The sequence below is a fragment of the Arctopsyche grandis genome, chromosome 12 (assembly GCF_051622035.1).
Source record: "Arctopsyche grandis isolate Sample6627 chromosome 12, ASM5162203v2, whole genome shotgun sequence".
Taxonomy (NCBI): Eukaryota; Metazoa; Arthropoda; class Insecta; order Trichoptera; family Hydropsychidae; genus Arctopsyche; species Arctopsyche grandis.
In genome coordinates this window covers 27,271,446-27,289,099 of record NC_135366.1, presented here as the reverse complement: position 1 = coordinate 27,289,099, position 17,654 = coordinate 27,271,446, and the positions used below count along the sequence as shown (strand labels likewise).

Here is a 17,654-nt window from a genome sequence, read left to right as displayed (position 1 = left end):
AATTTCGATATGTCGTCACGGCCTATTTTTATCGCCGAATCAACATCTTATAATGTACGCGTGTGTGTACGATAGACTCCCGAATATCCGGGGTCGGATTATCCGGGGTTGCGCGGCCCAGAAGTGCGCTTTTCCGTATAAGAAAAAGCCAGAAAAGCGAAACGTTAAATAATGCATTTGGTATACGATTTTGGAAAGGACATTTCTCGTTGATTTTTTTTCATTGCAGAAAGAAAATTAGTGTCATTTAAAAAAAATACGCTGCAGTACAATTTTTTCACAATAAAACATTTAAATAATATTCCTATATATAATAATGTTGAGCGTTGTTTATTTAACACTAGTGTTGTGCCCGTTGATATTTTTATGGGTTGTATTGGAAATGAATTGATACATGAAATCGTTGCTGCCGAGACTGAATGTGATATTTTCCACCTTAGTGAGCGTAAATTGTCGGAAATTACTCTAACCCATTTATCTGGTAGTCTGCGCTCATCCATGTTTTCATGATTGATTGTGATTTATGAGTGAAATTTTGATTAACTCTCTTCCATTTGGGCCTTACAGGGATGTTTTGTATTTGTAGTTGTTTCTTACATATTTATTGAAACTGGCTATAGGTGCAAGGCATTCCTTATGCTATATTTTTTATTTGATATTTTTACTTTATCTGTTATTATTAAATGCTATTTTTATGTTTATGTTTATATTCAAATGTATTTTTTTTATGTATAATTGATGAGTATATTATTTTCGTTATGTATTAATTTATGTTTAATTGTTATTTTGTTTTTTTTTGTGTTATATTTTTTGACCATTGTGGCGCTTTAGGAATTCCTGTTATGCCACAATGGTCTGTTTAGAAAAAAATATATAAATAAATAAATAAATGAACCACACCTGAGGTTATTGTCGCTAGCAGCTTCGGTATACACAACCCCTGCGGTGAATTCGCATCGCCCCCTCAATCCACCCTTCGTGCTGCCCTCTTATTTCATGTTCCATGAAAAAATTAAAATTAAAGAAATCAAAATTTTCAGTTTCATATAATTTTTGTAATTAAAAGGAAATAAAAATATTTTTTGGAAATTGTGACTTGTTTTATTTGTTAATTTTACAAGTTTCAGAAAAAATCAGACTGCGGTGCATGAATGTCTGATACATATGTATCTTGTTAATATTTTCCATGTACACAAGAAGTGTACATTATAAAAGAAAATTATAAGGTAATTCCTTGACAATATTGATGCCTATTTGAGGGAAAAATTATAAATTTTTTGGACGTGCAACGCATTTTTTTGTGGAGTGTCTCGTTTGAGTGCTGTGAAATATGGTCACCCTATCTACAACCAGATCCTACATTAATATTTACTAGTGCTTCCAATCCCGGAAGGTTACTTCAGCACCGGGATTGCGGTGCTGGGAATTTACGATCCCGGTGCTAGCACGATCTTACGGAATTACGATCCCGGGATTTCAAATGTATTAGAAAAAAAAGTTCAATTGCATGTTTTCATATTTCAAAAACGTTCAATTTCATTTTGGAAGCTCTCCCGATGTTTCACGCAAAAAATACTCCCATTTTGGCGTACTAATTTTGAGAGTTTGGCTACATTCTTTAAATTTTCGGTTCGCATCCATAAATTTCTAAGATTAAAAAAAACACATCCGAAAATGTACTTAAATAAAGTAAAAACATCGCTTTGATTCATTGATTCGTTTTTTACAAATAGTTTTTTACAAATAATCCCCAAAATACACTGACACCCAATAAACACACAGACACTCGCACATTATTTTTGTAAAAATAATATTTTTAAAGAAATTTCTGCCAGCACCGTAATCCCGGTATTCATAGTTTAAGCACCGGGATTCACGGTGCCAGAAAACACCGGGATCCCGGGATTGGAAGCCTTAATATTTACATTCTTTTTTATTTTGATCAATATAACAACTATGTATGTTCTAAATTCTTATTGCATATTATTTTCAGCAAACAACTGAACATCACTAAAAAGTAGTCCTAACATAATATTTTTCTTTTACTACATATTTTAAATGAAGTATGGAACGCTGTATGCTCGTCATAACGAGAAAAAACAGGAAGCGGAATACGTGGGTAAGAAGGATGACAAGGGTAGTGGACAGAGTAATGGGCGGGCCACGTGGCTAGAATAATAGACGAAAGGTGGACAAAGGAAGTGCTAGAATAGTACCCGAGAGAATGCAAACGGCTAAACAGAATATTGCAAGGAAGATGGGTAGACGAAATTAGGAAAAATTTGTGGGGTGAGATGGATGAGAGTTGCACAAAACAGAGACGAGTGGAAGCGTGTTCGTTTCTGTTTGGCTGTCATCAAAGTCGTTTCTGATTGACTGGATTGGTCAAAGACATTTGTGATTCGTCGACCGTTAAATAATATATATTATATTTCATTTGTAGTACTTTTGACTTTAGATTTGATCTGGACGACTACTTAACGAAAACAAAAATAGTGTGACCAGAACACTATCGCGATAAAACATCTTTCTATAAAAAATACTCAATATAAAATAGTATTAACAGTGGGAAAAAATCCCAAATGAAAATACGTACTTTTGACGTTTGATTTGAACTGGACGACTACTTGGAGAGATTTGAAAACTGAAAAGTACTACAAATGAAAGACAGAATACCCGACTATATGTAGATTCCAATATTCATCCAAAATCATTTTGAACAGGAAATTGACAGATTTTGAGACATCGACCGAACAAAACCAAGATATAGAAAAATCACCCGATTTAAAAAACGCATACATCTCCGAATCTCGAGCCAATCAACATTTTTTATTACCAGATTCGTGTTTACTGGACATAGATCTATAAGAAAAGTCATATCTCGTCTCTGAACCACAAAAAAGTCGTCATTTGTCGAACAGTGTTATTTATTTAAAACAAGTCAAATAGTCAATCGACCGATATATGTATGATGTACATATGTACCTACACGCATTTTACCAACAAATACCATTTAAATACGAAGAAAAGCACATACAACACCGTGAGAACCTATTGTAGATGTTATACCTATACCAATAGATCCGGCTTACCGAACTTAATCAACCGATGAACTTCTCAAATAGATTTTATTTTTACTTTTCGCCATCATCTATCCTCCCCAAAAAATGGCGGAATCCTCGAAACCGACACCTTGATATTTAACAACCGATTAAACACACACATTTCACAACTGTCAAGGCTTCCCGAAACGCGTGTAGACATTAAAATTATATAAATTGCAATTACCGATAATTATATTTGATATTTGTTCGGACGGGGGGCGCCCTTTTCAAAATAGTGCTTCAGGCGTTGCGTACACAGAGCGACCTCAACATTTCGCGAAATTATTCCGAATAATCCCAACATATAGATGTTCGTTGCGTCACACCATTATATTATACGTATTTTCGGATAATGCCCGTTTTGCGTTGCTCTTCGTCCACTTTTCTCACAAAAATCGTGACCCTCGTTATAACGATATCAATTACCGGAGTCGGGCCGTTTGTACGCATTCTTTCGCTATTGCCTGTGTAATGAGCAAAATAATATCATCATCATAATCAGTGTATCAAAACCGCACTGGTGCACTTGCCCAATGTTTCACAATGTTATATTTCTTCTTACACTGAGAAAGTTGCATCAATAATAATATGACATTAAGGGAAATTTTACATTTTTATCGCTGCAGAATGGGTCACAATTGGCAATTTTGATTTAGTGAAACGTAAGATTTGGCAAATGTAGAAAAACTTTGGTTCAAATAATAGTAGCATCGATTCTACAATTGTAATCGGCGTGTAGAGTGGCGCGACAGATTGCGACGTGACACGATAAACCTGCATGAAATAAAGACGCCTATATATCAACATCATATGTACATATGTATGTATGTATATAAAATATGGTGACCGGAAAAATGCACTCGTGATAGTTGCACTCTCGAGACATCCAAACTTTCTAAGATGCTCAAGGAGAACTAGCGCGATAGAATTTCACAAAAAAGCGTCGAGGGGTATTTGTGTGTTATCAGAGAGTGCTAATCATTTTTTGTGGAATTCTATTGCTTAAGTTATTTTCGAGCGCCTTTGTAAATTAAGACTTGTCGAAACTGCGCTACTATTCAGCGCAATTTAGTGCATCTTTCCGGGAACCATAAAATATATTATCGCTATTCTGTCTGTGTGTATGTGTATCTGTGATAACGCTCGCCGTACTATAAGGGCGAAATCACACAGCGGTGAATGTGGGACGTGGGTTTCTTTTAGATAGTTTTAAACATAGAAAACATGCCGCGTTCATGGGATGCGCACAAGGTATAGTCCTTTCAAAACGTCCAAAAAAAGACCCCCCTAGGTGTGTTCGGTAAAATTGTAACCTTGTATATATCCTTGCTTGACAGTGATCGATAACCGTTTTAATAAATGTAGGACTTGTCGACGTTCCCCATACCACGTCCCGCGCTGTGTGATTTCGACCTTATAGTCGTTTAGATTTGACACACATATGTATGTCACAGCTAAAACACTGCCAACAAAATGTTCGAATATAATATCGAAAGAAAAAAACTTCTATATATACCGTTTGCTACCAATGTTTCCTCTAAGCCCTCCGGCGCCAAGTCTCTGAGGATTTAGCGCCATCTATTGAATATTTATTTAATTAATTAATTTTTCTATTGGTGTTTTATATTGTTTATAAATGTAGGTACGTAGATAGGTGGTTTTTATGTTTTTTTTCATATTAAATATAAATTTTAAATTAAATATATTTAAAAGGTATTGGAAAAAAATACGACCGCGGACGGATCGAACACAGCACCGACACAGTTCTTTTAATTTTTTTAATTTATTAACTTAATATGCCATAATCCATGCGATGATATTTCATCGGGTACAACACTAGTGTGAATATAAATGAGATGAAAAGGTAACTTTTACTAAACAGGTTTTAAACTGTGAGTTGCAAAGGGACGGTAGAAAGCCGCGTTTGGATAACTACATACATAGCTGTCTAACGCTTCGATCTGAGGTAAGATTCCGATGTAATTTTTAATGAATTCGTTAATTATCAAACTCCTCTAGCTTCATGTCGGAGACATTAGCTAAGTTCAGTGCTAGCTAAAGTGGTTCAAAATCAGAACCCAATTTTTTTACGGGCGGGAATGTGATTGAACTAACAGAGTGAAGCTAATAAAATGCTTGTCATAAATCAAATTTTTGTGCAGATGCGGAAAGGTAATATTGAAATTTAAGGATGAAGATAAACCTTTGATATTAATCAGGTGGTGTTGTCACTCCAGATGCGTCATAACTAGACTACGGATACTCATCGAGGCAAAATTCTTTTCTTAGCTTTAACTTCGTAGATAAACCTTATATATTTTTATTCATTATTTTGGATTGCCCTAATGGCAGTGGCGGCTTACATAGTTATTTTGTATGAAAATTCAGTGTTATTTTGTATGAACTGTAAAAACGTTCAGTTATCGAATCAGCTAATGGAATGAGCCTCATTTATTGTGTGAATTAAATGTGACAGCTTTCGGTGTGGGGCTTCCCGGCTGTCACTAATGAGCCGAGTCATCAGAAAGCCATAGATTTTCATTGAATCATTCATCTGAAAGATGCAGCAACCTCGATACTTCAATTATATACTGAATTATAATCTTCAGAAAGCGAAAACAACAAATTTAAATGATGCATTTCTTAATAAATAACAAATGAATATCAATTTTAAAGTTTATTTTAGCATAACAATATTTAAATACATATTTGATAGAATAGCATGTAAAGTAATGTATGTATGTATGTACGTATTCGTTTCAAAATAATTCAGGATTTTGTGATTATATTTTTCTATACTTAGATGTATAAAAATAGTAACGTATATATTTATAATATGATTTAAAAACTATTTGATTTTTTTTTTCAATTATGATTTACCAAATCAAAAAATATATATATATATGTATAACTAGTAGATATAATCAAAATTGTGTTACAAGTTTATGCTCTTCTTCAGAGAAGTGAAAGTGCTGGAAAAATCGATTCAAAAGTTGAAGAACCTCTATGTATGTATTTTATTTTATAAATTAAAAATATCCTTTATTTTTTACTCATCACAAGGTTATCTCCATTTTTTTTACACGTCGTAAACACTATACATGATATCATTTACACAAAGATATTTCCCACGTCTATTTATATTTGTTAAAAGATTTACTATTTCCTAGCTACTTCAATTTCAAAATAAAAAATACCATATTAACATATTATAATATAATTCAACGGGTTGTTATTTCACATTTGCTGTGTAGAATTCCCGTTCCATGTGTTATTCTCGTCGTCGGAATCGTTGTCCTTGAGGCGATAAGTGTTTCCCTCGAGACGAATGGAACTAGTGCCAGCACCAGCCGTGCGTCTCCGCTTCGGTCCACTAAAACAAGATACCGATCTGTGTTGTATCACACTATAAAAAGCACAGGATGTATAATTCGGTGATCTAACCTTTCATTATCGGACGGGAATCTTCTAGCTGCTCGGGCGTCCCCAGAACTGTCTGAAGATCCCGACGTCGGGGGCCTATTGTTTCCGGTGAAGAATGTACTGATCCAAAACCAAGCGCCCTGAGCTGGTTGGACGATCAAAGACCAGAACAGATGCGATATCATACCTAATATTAAACAAAATTTCACATTATAAAATCCAACTATGAAAGATATTTCAGATATAAAAGTATTAAAAATTGTATTGTATTGGAATCAATATCAATGTAAAATATAATGAACGCTTAAAGTGATCAATAAATTATATTATGTATATATTGAATTCACCGAAGAATCCTCCAGAGTTAGAAACGGGAGGTGAAGAGCCGGAACCACTCGAAGACGCGGTGACTGTACCCCGGAGCAGAAGCAAGACCGAAGAGGGACACAGCTCTAGCGCACGCAACGTCTCCGAGTCTTTATCTCCACCGAGCAGCTGACGAGGGTACATAGTGGACAACGTAAACGTGCCCGAAGTCTAAAACAAATCCATAATTATAATATTGTAACGTGGAAACATGACTGTCTAAAAGCATTCGTAGGTGAACAATAGAGATCCCGGATTAGGCTAGCGGGATTCAGTAAGTGCCCGAACAAAGGTTACGCTGGAGTTCTCACAGACCTGGGCGAGTGCGTGCATTCACAATAGACTTGCCAGGGTAGACTTTTACGTGCCTAGACAATAGACACATTAATGGATCGGGGAAGCTGTGCTGTGCAACTTGTCCTTTATAAGGAAGTACACATGGTAGATCAGTTCATTCTGGAGTGAGCGGTGCTTCCGTGTGGACCTCTGGGCTCGTTGAATAAATGCTGTGAAGCGACTTTGACCTTTCATTTGGACCCTGAACGCATCCTTACGCAAAATTATACATACACTAGCGTTGCACCTGGTGAAATATCATCGCATGGGTGTTGGCCAGTAGCAGCTCGTGAGATTTCATAGTGGGGGGGCTGCAGAGAATATTCAAGCTGTAGTAGCTCGTTAACCAAACCGGTGATCGAATGAAAACAAAAATAGCTTGAATATGTACATACAGGGAGGTCTGCAGCCCGCAGCCCATGTGGATGACAAAAATAGCATGCATTTGTACTGTACTGGGAGGACTGCAGCCCCGCAGCCCATACGGACGAGCCGCCACTGGTGTTGGCATATAAAGTTATTAAATAAAAAATTAAATCCGATCCGCACGCAGTCGAATTGTTTTCAAATGCCTTTTAAATATATTTATATTTAACTAGCTGTATTACCCGGCTTCGCTCAGTGTTTATAATATAAACCGCTTAAACATGACTAAGCTAATTTAATTAAAAAAAAAAAAAAAAATTTAAAAATTAAAAAAAAAAATTTAAAAAAAAAATTTAAAAAAAAATAAAAAAAAAAATAAAAAAAAAATCAAAAAAAAAATTAAAAAAAAAATAAAAAAAAAATAAAAAAAAAATTAAAAAAAAAATTTTTAAAAAATCAAAAAAAAAAATCAAAATTTTTTTTTGCCTTCTAGGGCTTCGCCCTCGGCGCCCCCCTGAGCCTTTGCCTTCTAGGGCTTCGCCCCTCCACGCCCCATGAGCAATTGCCGTTTAGGGCTTCGCCCCCCTTAGTTAATGCCTTTTAGGGCTTCGCCCCTCCGCACCCCCATGATTAAATGCCGTCTAGGGCTTCGCCCCCCTTAGTTAATGCCTTTTAGGGCTTCGCCCCCCGCGCCCCCAAGATTAATTGCCGTTTAGGGCTTCGCCCCCCTTAGTTAATGCCTTTTAGGGCTTCGCCCCTCCGCGCCCCCATGATTAAATGCCGTCTAAGGCTTCGCTCCCATGATCAGTTGCCTTTTAGGGCTTCGCCCTCCACGCCCCCAAGATTAATTGCCGTTTAGGGCTTCGCCCCCCTTAGTTAATGCCTTTTAGGGCTTCGCCCCTCCGCGCCCCCATGATTAAATGCCGTCTAAGGCTTCGCCCCCATGATCAGTTGCCTTTTAGGGCTTCGCCCCCCGCGCCCCCAAGATTAATTGCCGTTTAGGGCTTCGCCCCCCTTAGTTAATGCCTTTTAGGGCTTCGCCCCTCCGCGCCCCCATGATTAAATGCCGTCTAAGGCTTCGCCCCCATGATCAGTTGCCTTTTAGGGCTTCGCCCCCCGCGCCCCCAAGATTAATTGCCGTTTAGGGCTTCGCCCCCCTTAGTTAATGCCTTTTAGGGCTTCGCCCCTCCGCGCCCCCATGATTAAATGCCGTCTAAGGCTTCGCCCCCATGATCAGTTGCCTTTTAGGGCTTCGCCCCTCCGCGCCCCCATGATTAATTGCCGTCTAGGGCTTCGCCCCCCTTAGTTAATGCCTATTAGGGCTTGCGCCCCATGAGGCTGGGCCCCCCGGGCCCCCTTCGGGGCCCCACGGGGCTGCGCCCCTTGTGGCGCCCCCTTTTGAGCCCCATGGGGCTGCGCCCCATGAGGCTGGGCCCCCCGGGCCCCCTTCGGGGCCCCACGGGGCTGCGCCCCTTGTGGCGCCCCCTTTTGAGCCCCATGGGGCTGCGCCCCATGAGGCTGGGCCCCCCGGGCCCCCTTCGGGGCCCCACGGGGCTGCGCCCCTTGTGGCGCCCCCTTTTGAGCCTCATGGGGCTGCGCCCCATGAGGCTGGGCCCCCCGGGCCCCCTTCGGGGCCCCACGGGGCTGTGCCCCTTGTGGCGCCCCCTTTTGAGCCCCATGGGGCTGCGCCCCATGAGGCTGGGCCCCCCGGGCCCCCTTCGGGGCCCCACGGGGCTGCGCCCCTTGTGGCGCCCCCTTTTGAGCCCCATGGGGCTGCGCCCCATGAGGCTGGGCCCCCCGGGCCCCCTTCGGGGCCCCACTGGGCTGCGCCCCTTGTGGCGCCCCCTTTTGAGCCCCACGGGGCTGCGCCCCTTGTGGCGCCCCTGGCGGGGCCCCATGAAGCTACTCGCCTTGCGCCCCCGCGGGGGTGAATCCATTGAAACGAAAAAAAAAATCGGCGCCCATGGATCGAAAAAAAAAAAAAATCGAATCACGTGTTCGATGACGTCACCGATCTACGGACGACGAAGACGACGACGACCAAGGATATTTACATACATACAAAGTCTCTTTCCAAATTATAGATTAGACTAGCTGTATTACCCGGCTTCGCTCAGTGTTTATAATATAAACCGCTTAAACATGACTAAGCTAATTTAATTAAAAAAAAAAAAAAAATTTAAAAATTTAAAAAAAAAATAAAAAAAAAAATAAAAAAAAAATCAAAAAAAAAAAATAAAAAAAAAATAAAAAAAAAAATTTAAAAAAATAAAAAAAAAAATCAAATTTTTTTTTTTGCCTTCTAGGGCTTCGCCCTCGGCACCCCCCTGAGCCTTTGCCTTCTAGGGCTTCGCCCCTCCACGCCCCATGAGCAATTGCCGTTTAGGGCTTCGCCCCCATGATCAGTTGCCTTTTAGGGCTTCGCCCCTCCGCGCCCCCATGATTCAAAGCCGTCTAGGGCTTCGCCCCCCTTAGTTAATGCCTTTTAGGGCTTCGCCCCCCGCGCCCCCAAGATTAATTGCCGTTTCGGGCTTCGCCCCCCCTTAGTTAATGGCTTTTAGGGCTTCGCCTCTCCGCACCCCCATGATTAAATGCCGTCTAGGGCTTCGCCCCCCCTAGTTAATGCCTTTTAGGGCTTCGCCCCCCGCGCCCCCAAGATTAATTGCCGTTTAGGGCTTCGCCCCCCTTAGTTAATGCCTTTTAGGGCTTCGCCCCTCCGCGCCCTCACGATTAAATGCCGTCTAAGGCTTCGCCCCCATGATCAGTTGCCTTTTAGGGCTTCGCCCCTCCGCGCCCCCATGATTAATTGCCGTCTAGGGCTTCGCCCCCCTTAGTTAATGCCTATTAGGGCTTGCGCCCCATGAGGCTGGGCCCCCCGGGCCCCCTCCGGGGCCCCACGGGGCTGCGCCCCTTGTGGCGCCCCCTTTTGAGCCCCATGGGGCTGCGCCCCATGAGGCTGGGCCCCCCAGGCCCCCATTCGGGGCCCCACGGGGCTGCGCCCCTTGTGGCGCCCCCTTTTGAGCCCCATGGGGCTGCGCCCCATGAGGCTGGGCCCCCCGGGCCCCCTTCGGGGCCCCACGGGGCTGCGCCCCATGTGGCGCCCCCTTTTGAGCCCCATGGGGCTGCGCCCCATGAGGCTGGGCCCCCCCGGGGCCCCACGGGGCTGCGCCCCTTGTGGCGCCCCCTTTTGAGCCCCATGGTGCTGGGCCCCCCGGGCCCCCTTCGGGGCCCCACGGGGCTGCGTCCCTTGTGGCGCCCCCTTTTGAGCCCCATGGGGCTGCGCCCCATGAGGCTGGGCCCCCCGGGCCCCCTTCGGGGCCCCACGGGGCTGCGCCCCTTGTGGCGCCCCCTTTTGAGCCCCATGGGGCTGCGCCCCATGAGGCTGGCCCCCCCCGGGGCCCCACGGGGCTGCGCCCCTCGTGGCGCCCCCTTTTGAGCCCCATGGGGCTGCGCCCCATGAGGCTGGGCCCCCCGGGCCCCCTTCGGGGCCCCACGGGGCTGCGCCCCTTGTGGCGCCCCCTTTTGAGCCCCATGGGGCTGCGCCCCATGAGGCTGGGCCCCCCAGGCCCCCATTCGGGGCCCCACGGGGCTGCGCCCCTTGTGGCGCCCCCTTTTGAGCCCCATGGGGCTGCGCCCCATGAGGCTGGGCCCCCCGGGCCCCCTTCGGGGCCCCACGGGGCTGCGCCCCATGTGGCGCCCCCTTTTGAGCCCCATGGGGCTGCGCCCCATGAGGCTGGGCCCCCCCGGGGCCCCACGGGGCTGCGCCCCTTGTGGCGCCCCCTTTTGAGCCCCATGGTGCTGGGCCCCCCGGGCCCCCTTCGGGGCCCCACGGGGCTGCGTCCCTTGTGGCGCCCCCTTTTGAGCCCCATGGGGCTGCGCCCCATGAGGCTGGGCCCCCCGGGCCCCCTTCGGGGCCCCACGGGGCTGCGCCCCTTGTGGCGCCCCCTTTTGAGCCCCATGGGGCTGCGCCCCATGAGGCTGGCCCCCCCCGGGGCCCCACGGGGCTGCGCCCCTCGTGGCGCCCCCTTTTGAGCCCCATGGGGCTGCGCCCCATGAGGCTGGGCCCCCCGGGCCCCCTTCGGGGCCCCACGGGGCTGCGCCCCTTGTGGCGCCCCCTTTTGAGCCCCATGGGGCTGCGCCCCCACGGGGCTGCGCCCCTTGTGGCGCCCCTGGCGGGGCCCCATGAAGCTACTCGCCTTGCGCCCCCGCGGGGGTGAATCCATTGAAACGAAAAAAACAAATCGGCGCCCATGGATCGAAAAAAAAAAAATCGAATCACGTGTTCGATGACGTCACCGATCTACGGACGAAAACGACGAAAACGACGAAAACGACGACCAAGGATACATACAAAGTCTCTTTCCAAATTATAGATTAGATTGTTAAATATGAAAAAAAAATGGTAAAAGCTACCTACTTATCTACATATAAACAATATAAAACACCAACAGAAAAATTCATTAATTCATTAAATAAATTTTCAATAGATGGCGGTAAGCGCTCAGAGACTTGCCTGGTTACCTGACAACTCGTTCACAGATTTTCCGTAAACCGATGATGCGCTCCAGGCATTACGAATACGGCCATCTCTTTCTCACCCCGTCTGTTCGCCATGATCTTGTTTACTATGCCATTACGTATGCGGCCATCTCTTTCACAGACCGTCTGTTATCGGTGAAAAAATGGTCCGTGAAAGAGGTGGCTGCATACGTAATGGCAGAGTAAACGAGATCACGGTGAACAGACGGGGTGAGAAAGAGATGGCCGTATACGTAATGCCTGGAGCGCATCATCGGTTTACGGAAAATCTGTGAACGAGTTGTCGTGTCACCGACTTGCCTAGAGGAAACATTGGTAGCAAACAGTATACTGTTACGTACGCCGCGGATTGAGCGAATTGCACTTAGACCAACGGATATCTGTTATCGGATTAACTAAATGCATGCACTTACTTCCAAAGATTATATCTATATTATATTCGACATACATATGTATGTCGAATCGAAAGGACTATTATATTACGGCGAGTGTTATCTCAGACGAATAGACACACAAAATAGCGATATTATATTTATATATATATGATATGTAAACCTTTTATTACAAACCTGCACATTTTGCCTAGCGTACTGCCTCAATTCGGAAAGAGTCGCATCGGAACTGATTTGAGTAGTATGAGAAGTGCCATCGGCCATTTTAAATTGGATTTTGGTTATATTATTATCGACAGGTCTCGGAGCCGTCGACGGCGCTGCCGGCTCTGAAATAGCACACATATAATGAACAAACTGTCATGGAATACTGTCAAAGACAAAGTCTTGCAAAAAGGATCTAACTTATATGAGAAATATTTTGACGAACCACAACTTTGTGAGTCACAATTCTTATATATTTCACTCTCGTACTTATATGCTTTCTTTATATTGAATGTTTGCCCAAATGGGTATGGCTTTTGCTAGTAATTTCAATATGATGTAAAAATTATTGACCAATTACATATATGTAGCTTATACAATTTAATAATATTTTAGCGTGGAAGTGTAGAGGGGTTCCAAGATCAGAGTGGAAGACGCAGCAGAATGGTAGAGGTAGTCTGGTGTTACTTTAGTATGTGGTCTATCTTAGCATGCGATCTACCTTTGAATCGCAGTCGACTGTTTTTTTTTTAATTTGTTTCGTAGCAACGAAATGTTTATTACAATTTTTGTTTTTTCCTGCCGACCCATAATGTTGTCGAAGCACTTCTATCAAAATATCGTCAGCAGATACATATCTCTTAGCCAAATCTTAAATGAATAGGGCCAACCCTAACTTAACCTAACCTATCCTGAACCTTAAATAAATAGGTGTTGGATGCTAAGATGTTTTTTTTTTTGTGAAAATATTGATGATATAAAACTAAATAAAAAGGTATCAGCAGCCAACACCTATTTATTTAAGGGTCAGGATAGGTTAGGTTAAGTTAAGGTTGGCCCTATTCATTTAAGATTAGGTTTTTAGGGTCGGTATTATTCAGTCTCAGTGTTACACGCGAAAACTGAGACAGTGAGACCGCATATTAAAGTAAAAATGTAAAGGTAGATCGCATACTAAAGTAGATATGTGAAGGTTCTTGATCCATCGGCCTGCCAGCTCCAAATCAAGCACGGTCCAAAACCGTATAAAATTTATACCTCATACAGAGAGATCATTGGTCAATGGATCGCGAGACTTTATTGGCTGTTGTATACAGCTTGTTCATAGGCCAAGGCCTTTTTGGCGCAAACGCGAGATCAAGTGATCAGCGCTAGTAAACCAGTGGTCCACGAGCGCTAATCATCTAATCTCAATGTTACAGTATGTAAATATTAGTAAGCTACAATTTCTCGAATAAGTTAGATCCCTTGTCGCAGAACTACTTATACATGTGTATAAACATCAGATTTATACCAGGCTTAGGAGTTTCTACGGGAATGGTTCCAAAATGCGCTTGCCGATCGGCTCGATCTTGTGCAATTTGCTGCAATATTCTGGCACGCGCCTGTTCATTTTCTTTCTTTTCTTTGAGCCTTTCTTCCTATGAATAAAAAAGGCTCAAAATAATTATTTGGGAATTTTTTTCATCAACGAATATATCAGTTACTGTGTTTTCCCGAAACTTGTATCAAAGAAGAACTTATACACGTCTATTCATACTAGCAAGGCAACAGCCCAGCACAGCAGTGTACAGAAAATACCAATTCTATTCATACTATACTACAAGTTTTGGCCGAGTGCAAGGCAAAATCGGCTAACATAAACATTACGGAGCGCGACAATACGGCGCAATATTGCTTGAGTCGTATCGTCGAGTCAATATTGTCACAATATGACGTTTCCGAAAATATTCATATACTTGCACTTTCACTAGTACGCGTGCACTCGCTACTATGACGTCATGTTGTACGTAAATATTTTTTAACAGTGGCCAAAGAAAATCGATTTTGCTCGATACGTTACGGTGACATGTACTGCTGTATAATATGAATGGATTTGGTCGACCAGTGCTGTTGCATCTACGCCACGTACACATTACGGAACATATTAAAAACCAGCAGCATAGATTTGTGGTTAACATGAAATGTTTTCAAACCAAGCGGTTACAGGTTCAATCCCTGCCAGGTCGATTTTTTCCTATCAGTTTTCCAATTTATTTGATTTTCATTGAAACGATTCTAACAAATTGGCAATGTTGACCTATATATTTCTCGGAAATTTTCAGCATCTCGAATTCGCTGATTTACAAAAATGCAAGTATATCAAATTTTTCAAATTCATCCATAGATGTCTCTATGACGCTCTGTAGAAATTACTCTATAATTTTTTTTATCTAAAAGCGCATTGGGGTTTACCTGTTAAAATAAAATATGAATGTGTCCATATAGAATGTACCAAAGAATACTTTTTGTGCTGCTGTTTATGTACAGTTGCCTGTCTGTGCTGTGCCAGTATGACTAGACCTTTAAATGTACATATATTAACAAAAAAATAATTAGTTACAAAGACTAGTATGTACAGAATTGTCCAAACATAGACTTAAGTTCGGGGAATCTTCATTTGATGAATACACAGTAATTATATACATATGAAGATATAAAAATAACGCAATCCATATTATATCATAAAAACTTATGAGCGAACCCTCAAATTTTTCAATTCTTGCTCTTGTTGCCATTGTTTCAATTCGGTAACTCCTTGTCCTTGTGATCGCCTTTGCAATTCCTTAGCTTTCTCTTCCTAAATACAAAGCGAAAATATAATAAAATTCACATCAAATACATACTATATATGAATGCGATTCATACTTCTTTTTCCTTTTGCAATTTTTCTTGTCGTTTAGTTTCTAAAAGTTCTTTCGCTCGTTGCATTTTCTCTTCCATACTCATCGTCGGGGTCGTCGACGGCTTTTCATCGGCCATTACATCCACAGCTTCGCTGGACGTCGACGGCGAAGTCGAAGGTGTTACGACACCACTGTCGCTATCCGGAGACGATTTAGATATCGGTTTCTTGTAACAAACATCGCCCTCACACACCGTTTCAAACTCTTCGTCTTGGTCTTTAGCCTTCGCAGGTTCATTCGGTGTCGGCGGTGAGACTTTATCAGCGGCTTTGCTTGTGCTCTCTTGCTCGGCGGCTAAAAATGATGTTGTGGCTAATTTGGCAGCCGACTGTGTCGTAGTGCTCGACGGGTTTGAAAGCGCGGCTCCGGCTGATATACCTAATTTAATAATGCAATGTTTTAGACAATGATTTTCTACTGTTTATATGTTGAATAGTATATGCTTGTGTAGGAAACCTTTCTTAGACATCAAGTTGTCTATTATTGGAATTAATGTACTGGATGAAGACGCTTTTTCACTTGTGACAACTTCAACAGGAACACCGTTATCGCCGATGAAGAATAAGGACGGAAATGGAACCAACTTATCTGTATGTTATTGTTAAGGAAAATTGTTTCGATCATAGCTTTCGCAATTTTTCAAGTTAATGCTGATTGAAAATGCCATTCCAAAGCTACAATCCTGTTGCAATCTTAAATAATATTGAAGAAAATTGCAAATTTTAGAAGACAAAGTAAGATTAAAGTAAAAATTCAAGATTGCATCTCTTCTAGAACTCTATAGAAAGAGAGGGGGGATACCAGTTTGAATTTGAGATTGCATTTCTTCTAGAACGCTATAGAAACAGATTTTGCTATGTACCGATTACTTTTAGTACATAGTTCTAAATAATATGAAATTAAATAAGTAAAAGATGAAACATCTTACAAGTTTTTATCCCATAACTTTAATGCAAACAATAATAAGCCTACTTAAAATATTCAGTATGGAATAAATTCAAACTATTATTATACAATCTGAGAAAGATAATAAAAAATAAATTTACATAACTCGATATTATGCAATTGTTGGTGATTGCTCTTTGCTGTTAATAGTCGAACTTTCCATTCATAGATGTATCAATCTTCACCACATAAAACATATATGTATGCATTATAATAATATTTATAATGTTTTGTAAATTTCAGTTAATAATAAGCAGATACTAAGATTGAGAAGTCAATTTAAAATTTAAAATTGGTAAAACTTTCTCTTAAAAAGGTCACACGTAAAATTTGTACAATTATGTATATAATTGAATTCATCAAAGGATACAAATATCGGAAAACTGCGTGTAAGCATCAGAGGTGCTTTTCAATTTGATACAGACAAACACTTCCATATTTAGACGAGAGCTAACATCTTGTTGGTTCAATACCGTCAACATCAATTTAGACTTGTCATCGGTGCCTACAACGACAAAGAAGTAAAACTTGGGTATAAATATATGATGAAAGGTAAAGGCAATGGTGATTCACTACCTTCGACGAACACGACGAAGTAGGCGTTCTTGGACTTGGAGATTTTGACTGCGTCGGCGATAGTTCCGTCATACCAACGCATCTTGACTGCAGGTGTGGTGGTCTAGTGGTCTATGTTCAGCTCAGACGACGGCAATTCCGATAAAGATCATGAGGATCCAAACCGGACGACGGAGTAGCGATGACACCCCCAAATTTCAGATGTCAAATTCGTGACGTGTTCCGAAGCCGGTGATGTTTTTCGTCTCGCTTTTTCTTCGTTTCGTGTAAACGCGTTTGAAAGAGACGGCAATACTACTGTTGTTTCTTTTTTGAAGTGACAAATTTATTGGATATTTCTCTCAGTCTGAACAAAAATATTGACCATAACTCTAGTCATAACAGTTGTTTACGAAGGCATGAAAATTCATAATTAAATTAGAAATTGTGAAACTGAGAACGTCTTGATACAGTGACGGTTAACGCGGGAATGTTTTACAACTGTATGTTTTGAAAACATACGTAAAATTGAACTGATATTTTCAAACATAAATGTTTAACAAAAAAATTTCGAAGAGTTAATCCAATTATACTTTAGGAATATAGTACAACTTGTGCTATACCAAATCAAAATCAGTGATCTCATCTATTTCACAATATGTTATACACAATTCGTACGATGGCATCATCGCGCTCCT

At 42.0% G+C, this 17,654-nt stretch overlaps 1 protein-coding gene across 1 annotated transcript; it reads right to left on the bottom strand.

Moving 5' to 3' along the window:
• Positions 1–5,763: 5,763 nt before the first annotated feature.
• LOC143919753 (UBX domain-containing protein 4) lies at positions 5,764–17,344 on the bottom strand. Its single transcript, XM_077442249.1, has 10 exons — positions 16,978–17,344; positions 16,772–16,906; positions 15,913–16,044; positions 15,419–15,834; positions 15,255–15,350; positions 14,025–14,151; positions 12,704–12,855; positions 6,875–7,064; positions 6,549–6,714; positions 5,764–6,477 (listed from the first exon to the last, which is right to left on the bottom strand). Exons 1-10 carry the CDS (start codon positions 17,057–17,059, stop codon positions 6,342–6,344), a joined length of 1,632 nt encoding a protein of 543 aa, XP_077298375.1. The 5' UTR covers positions 17,060–17,344; the 3' UTR covers positions 5,764–6,341.
• Between the last annotated feature and the right edge of the window lie 310 nt (positions 17,345–17,654).